General features: G+C 34.0%; 1 protein-coding gene across 1 annotated transcript; it reads left to right on the top strand.

Annotated features, from left to right (window-relative positions):
- Positions 1 to 21: 21 nt before the first annotated feature.
- LOC113497141 (rab3 GTPase-activating protein regulatory subunit) lies at positions 22 to 5,919 on the top strand. The gene is made up of 9 exons (XM_026876535.1): positions 22 to 296; positions 379 to 590; positions 848 to 1,097; positions 1,488 to 1,659; positions 1,998 to 2,147; positions 2,224 to 2,476; positions 2,572 to 5,094; positions 5,341 to 5,538; positions 5,620 to 5,919. The coding sequence occupies exons 1-9, from the start codon at positions 215 to 217 to the stop codon at positions 5,794 to 5,796; spliced, it is 4,017 nt and encodes a 1,338-aa protein (XP_026732336.1). The 5' UTR covers positions 22 to 214; the 3' UTR covers positions 5,797 to 5,919.
- The last annotated feature ends 1,180 nt before the right edge of the window (positions 5,920 to 7,099 follow it).

Raw genomic sequence — 7,099 nt, forward strand, 5'->3', positions numbered from 1 at the left:
GATATAGATAGCGCACAGAAAATATAGATTTATACATCTGGGGTCCATTGTCTATATAATGTCATTAATTTTGACAGGGAAAATATTTCAATGTTCATGGTATTCGTATTCACGGAGGCATAGATAGAATATTTTGAATTTATTTTGAGCGAAACCTGTTATAAAACTAGATATTTTAACAACTGTATGTATATCATGTTATGATTTCTTAACAATGTCGTGTCAAGTGGAACAAATAGCTGACTGTGGCGATATATCAACATTAGGGAGAGCTTTGTTTATAAAGGAAAAAGAAGGTATAGTTTTTAAACGACCTTGTTCCATAATGTGTATTTATTTTAGACAATTCAATCATTGTTTTTAAATTTACAATTTCAGACTCTAATTGGTTAACACAATGCGCCATATCCATGTCTTCTTGCAGCAGTTTATTAGCAGTTGGATATCAAAATCGCCTTTGTTTACTTACTAATCAGTGGATTAGCCAAACGAATAGCAATACTTTTTTGATTTCCTGGAGTGGAACTTTACCTTCCGATATTACAGCACTTCTAGCATTACCTATTTGTCCTTCACAACAATCTTCCCAGGTACTTACTCATATAATTAATTTGTATAATTACATTATTCACCTGACAATCAATCTCAGTGTCACCACAAAATTTTAGGTCCAAATATATTCTTTTTTTCTATAATTTAAGACATACAAGAACAAGATTAGTTTTAAAAATCAAAATTACTATACAGCTATTGGCTAAAAGTTACATAATTTACGAATTAAAGATACTTTCATATTCAGTAACAAAGGTTAATTTATTGTTTAACTTTAAAATGTTTTTTTTTTCAGAATGGTCCTGATTGGTTTTGTATTATTGTGGGGTTCAAAAATGGCAGTGTTGGATTCTATACAAATACTGGACACTTGATGTTGCTAGAAAAATTTGATGAAAAGCCTGTATTAAAGATATCTTGCCACACTGGTACCTATGGCACTTTACCTGATGATATACATATTCTGTTTCAAAGCTCAGAATGTATCATCTCTGCTTCAAGCTTGTATCAAACACTTAGGAATGCCAAAGCTCATCTAGCCAAAGGTGAGATGCATATTTATGAAGACTTAAGATAAGTACATGATGAGTAATGTTAGAGTAAGTTAAGTATTATCTTGCTGTCTAAATGATGGCTGTTGGGATAAACTTTTAATTAAAATAGGCTCACTTACTAGTAACTATTTATGGTCATCTATTAAATTCACATTTGTTGTTGCCACTAATTACTAGGCATACATAAAAGTCACCAAGTACATGTAGTAGGCATCTATTGTTAACAAAAATTCAAAGTAAAAACAGCTTTAATTGCAGGTAGGTACATAAGGTTGAAATTTGCAAAAATAAATTCGTGATAGTCACAGAAAGGCAGTAAAATCCACTTTATACGGCTTTTGTATCTCAATAATTAATAATACATTGTTTCTAATGTTATAGTTCATGCTGGAATCAAAGATGACTACACGGTGGACAGTCGCAGTCTTGGCATACGCAAGTGGATGTTCTCTGATCAAGAAGTTATGAATGATGCTGCGGTTGTAGGATTAGATCTCAAAAATACTTATGATCATCTGCTAGCTGCATCTACCTATGGGGGCTACGATATTTGGTAAATATTAGCTGACACTTAAATAGATTTGTTGCAGATATCTTGCTTTTGAAAGCAAATAAATTGCTTATTGCTTGCTTAAAAATTCAGATGTATTTTCGTCTTATGAATCCTATTGCCAGAATACAACCATATTTCATTTAATTTGTACATGGATTCAAACTAAAATAAAACATGTACACAACATGGAACCACATGACACTGCCCATATATATCATGAACTGGCAAATGTGCAATTAACTCGGGATTCGGTGCATAGCTCAATAATAGAATCACCATCCAAAAACGAATTTACAACCAAGTAATTCATGAGCTAAAATACAATATTTCGTTTACAGGTATCGATCTGTCCCGCCAGTCAACACTTTAATTCTTGCAGCAGGTGCACAGCCTTACATTGGTTTTCACTATGCTCTAGAAGGTGGTACAATTCCGCCTCTTCAAGACGTTGCTAGAGTGGTTGCAAATAAAATCAAATCAGCTCTTCCGTAAGTTCTCTCGATAGTGTTTTACTGAAAATAAAGAAATGCTGCAGTCGCATACTTATTTTGTTGTTGATTAAAGGGGCTGGCTTGGAGGTAACTCTACCGAAAACATAGCGGCCGGCAATGAACCATTAATTCGTTCCGAGGTTTTGTCTAAACGTAACGGCCTGTACGACGGACAACGCCAAGGCAACGTAGTGGCCATCTCACCAGATCGCCGGCTCGCTGCAATCGCTGACAGTTTCGGACGAGTTGCAGTCTTAGATGTTACGCGAGGTCATTTAATAAGACTATTTAAAGGCTACAGAGATGCACAATGTGCTTTTGTTCAAGTAAGTATAATAGCTTATTTTGGAATACAAGAAATCGATAAATTTTTTAATGCCTCGATCATGTAAATTATCATTAATTTTGTTATTATTTTTAGATATTCGACATGAATGATAAAAAGCCACAACTATCGGTTGTTAAAGATTTACGAAGGGCTATATTTTTGATCATATATAGTCCTAAAAAAGGTCTCATAGATATAAGATTAATGCAGAAGGGCGACCGAGTAGCAACATTTACCGCCACAAAAAACGGGAAGCTCCTGTACAACACATGTGGCCTTGTCGGTGCCGAGAAAAAATATTCGCATAAAAAACTTAACTTGCCAGAAGTACAATGTGTTTTAATAGATCCTGACGGTAAAATAAAAAAGTTCAACATTCCATTTTTCTTTGCTCTGGATGGTGAACATTCCCTTAGATCCAAAGATTTATATATGTTAAAAGAACTACGTGAGGATTTAAAAAAGACATCTGCCGATTATTCCGTTGATGAAATAATAAAAAAAGTATCGGATTTGAAGACATTAGATGCGAAAAGGCATTGCATAGATATGTTACTCAGAAAATATGAAATATCTCCAAGAGATTTAATGACTTGTTTGAATTTGTTATGGAATAGTTTCAAAAGTGATCTCAATCTTGAAGAATTCGAACTCAAAAATTACTTTGCTACTCTTGGCTTAGCAACTTTGTTTTACAGATATATAAATGGCGATAGCGCCGATGATATGCAAGACTTGACTGATAAAATACACATTTTCCTGCATTTTGACGAAGGTGATGAAATTGCCATAGAATCAATTGAGAACGAAACTAATGAGAATGACCAAGCTCTAACATTCGAACTTTTAGAAGACGACAATTGTATTCTAGAAAGGTTGCTTACTTTAGCACAAGAAAATAATTACAAGGAGCACCAAGTTAGAGTTACGTTTGCTGACAATAATACTAGCACTTACAAAGAATTTGTTTCATGCTTCAAGTTAGATAAAAATTCTCATTACATGTCGATATCATTTGATACATCAAGTGAAAAAATTAATAACATCGCGTGTTTTACGTTTAAAGCTGTATTCAAAATACAAGAGAGTCACTTGTTAAGTAAATTCATCAAAGAATGTAAAGTGGACCCAATGCAAATAGTCAAACTATTAATAATGCACATAATGAATATGCCACTAGAAGAAATTAGTCTTGAGCTGATTGAACAATTTATCGAAGTGGTGTATTACATCTGCAATGCTTCAGAGGAAGCCACCATAACTGCTTACAATGAAATTTCAACCTGGTGGCAAGGCATTCGCGATATATTGGTAGAGATGCCATGCCCATTAAGAAGTATGACGGTTGCAATGGCTTGTAAAGCAGTAAGTAAAATATTTGAAACTAAAACTCAAGAGAAGGATGAAGAAATATGGGAATCGGTTACCAAGGAAAATGCAAAATGGGGCATTCTCATAGGAAAACTAGAGGACATTTCCATTCTCAGCATAATTCTAATGTTTAAAGACCCTTTTAAAGGAAAATCGCTGCCGAAGTTACATGTGGCTGAATTTGATATAAATCTCAAAAATATATACACGAGAGGTAAAGGGTCTGTTACAGAATTAATAGCCAAATGGCTATGTGGCATGGGGGTTTTACCTGAAGCTATTGTCGCTAATGAATTGATGGAAAAATATGCTAGCTTAGGGTTAGAATTGCCTAATAGCAATGATGACAATGATTGTGATTACCTATATATTGAAAATAACCGATTATACGTCGATGAGAATCCTAAATTCTTTAAATGGTTTTCGCTCTTACGACAACAGTTCCCATTAAGCACATCTGCTGATTATATTATATCAAATATGTGTTGGGAATATTCCATGGCATGGCAGAAATCTATGCAAACTTTAGAATATCTTAACACTGTTCTTGAATGTTTGAAATGTATATCGAGTATTCATATTAGATTTGGCTTATTCTCAATAATATGGTCTACATATATAAAACACATGTTTGAAGTAAGTTGTCGTTTAGTGAATAAAGTAGGCAGACTGCCAAAAGACCCATTGTGTCTACAAGATGTTGGTTTTGATAATACCACCATGACAACTTTTCTGAAGACTATAACAGCTTATTTAGAAGACTTTCTGAACTGTTCAAACTCGCCATTCAATCAAGAAAAACAAGACATTCAATTTGAGAAAATATGGGGTGAAAGTCTCCCTTCATTGGTGGAAGTAGCACAGAACACGAATAATGTTAACAATGACATATTGAATTTAAATTATCAAATATCGTGTACTGTTTATTACATATGTCATTTCAATATAAAATTGACGAAACCTCTTGAATCATTATACGACGTTGACTACCAGTATGTATTGGAGGCGTTAACTGGTAGCACTCACAATAGACAGATTAATATGAAGGCATCTGATAAGTTAAGAAACCCAAGAATGAAATTTATAACTAAACTTATCAGACACGCTGTCGAATCCATAACTACGACTGATTGTGTCGGACCTTACCCAACATACAATAGTGAAGAGTGTACTGCTTGGATACAGAGAATCGAGCACCTAGCAGAGTTGTGGAGTATCGACGAAGATTTTATAATACGTCAACAGGTAATTACTAAAACATCCATGTCAAGGCAGTTAAACAGCACTTTCAATTAACACCTCGTGAAAACTAAAAGTTAGATCAAAAGTTTTGAAGATTTTCGCCATAATTATTTTTATTTGGTACATCGATTGGCTGGACGATCTATGGGAAGTTTTAATGCAATTTTAAACTCTATTGACGGTCTCTCTGAAAGTCAAGAATGGAGATGGATTTAAATCAACAAAATGAAATAATTTGTTTTTTTACAGGTCATATCGTTATATCATCTTGGATATGATATGTTGGCTGAAAATATTATAAGTTTACTTAAGGAGCCTGAAATTGTATTACCATCAATAATGGCTATAACTACACAGAGGTTTAAAAGGAGTTTGGAACATTCTAGTAATCAGCCAGAGTGGATTGTTACTATGCCACCTCAGCTATACAAACGTCTTCAAGGCACAGTAAGTGAACCATGTCATATGAAATAATGCTGCCTACATTATTTTATAAAAGAAGTAATATTATTTTTCTTCATGTTACAGGTTCTAGACACTTCAATACCTGCTCATCCTTCACTGGCAACTACAAAAATAGTACTACAAAAAATACTAGTCCAAATCGATAAAAAGACTACTAAAGACCCAGAGAACTATCAAGAAATAAAAATGGCTGAATTATTTATTGAAAGTTGCGATGTACTGATGAGGCGTAAGCTGTAAATTGTTTTGTAGTTTATTATCGCTTCATATTAAAACTTGCCTCTCTAGATTTTCTATGAGTTATCGTTATTCTGCTGATGTTGAAATAAATATATAATAAATTTTAATATTTTGTTTAATCCATAAATTTATTTTATTGTTTACTTCCGTTTATTCTTATCGTAGTTCTTTAAACGTATTGGTTGTATACAGTACGATTTTGGAAATATATAAAAAACATATCGGAGAGAAAACCTAATTTATTAAAATATCAGGTTGGAAGAGAAAGAGATTAAAACTAAGCTTGAAATAGCTTCCATCATCCATCTGTTATAACAAGTGTCTAGGATCGGACCTACTCGTACAATTCGCTTCCCTTTCAAACAATCAACTTATCCTGCCCCGATCTACTATTGGTCATACTTTCCCCAAGTTGCTCCATAATATAATACCCACTTCTCGGTCTTCATCACTTTGAGCTGCATTAATCTCGGTTATTGTGACAAAAAAGCCAGACATGCTGGAGGCTAAACCGACGCCATACCAAGTTCCATCAAAATGGGGTCAGCAGAAATTAGCCGTGAAAATCGAACAGACAGAAACAAAATGATTTTAGAAAGATGTCCAAATAATAAAACTTATGTGCAGACTACAGTCACATCCATAGCTATAATACACTTTTATACTCTACTCATAATATAGAGGAGAAAGTAATTTAGATACAATTAGCAATACCAATACCTACGCTAATTGTTTTATTAATTTCTACCAACGCAACGTCGTGTTACTCGTATGTTATGGACACTGAAATACATGTAGTACTGACCGGAATACTGGTGGATTCTCGGTAGGGCATGGACATAACGGACATGGGGATAAGAGATTGGGGAATGAGTTATTGTGAAATTTAAATATTTACTAAAACCGTGTTGTAAGCGTGTTCCGAGTGACTGTTGTGGTATAAATATACATAGACTACGGAGAGACAAGTGGTATAGGTCACCAAGCCTAACACACGTCCTACAGTGCGCCAAGTGCGGTTTGTGCATCACTGCATGTGACTGAAATGTTTGTGCTCCGTGAAACCCCCCACGACACAAAGATAAAATTCCATAATGCGGGAGTCATATTTGTTTTTATAAAATGTTTTTTTTTTTTTCATGTTCTATGTACGAATATGATGTTACAGAATCAATTAGTGGTTTTAGATCACAAGTTAATGCGTTTTTTTAGTCGACACAAATGATTTATTCCATGGAAAAATATATGGATTCTGAACGTCTTATCATGTCTATGGGATTTTCTAAGTTCTTAATGAAGTCTA

Source organism: Trichoplusia ni, chromosome 9, assembly GCF_003590095.1.
Source record: "Trichoplusia ni isolate ovarian cell line Hi5 chromosome 9, tn1, whole genome shotgun sequence".
In the NCBI taxonomy this organism is placed as follows: domain Eukaryota; kingdom Metazoa; phylum Arthropoda; class Insecta; order Lepidoptera; family Noctuidae; genus Trichoplusia; species Trichoplusia ni.

Coding starts and splice junctions, on each gene's coding strand:
- LOC113497141 (XM_026876535.1), top strand. CDS start 215: ATGTCGTGTCAAGTGGAACAAATAGCTGACTGTGGCGATATATCAACA. Junction 1,098..1,487: donor CAAAGCTCATCTAGCCAAAG/GTGAGATGCATA, acceptor CTAATGTTATAG/TTCATGCTGGAATCAAAGAT. Junction 5,095..5,340: donor ATTTTATAATACGTCAACAG/GTAATTACTAAA, acceptor GTTTTTTTACAG/GTCATATCGTTATATCATCT.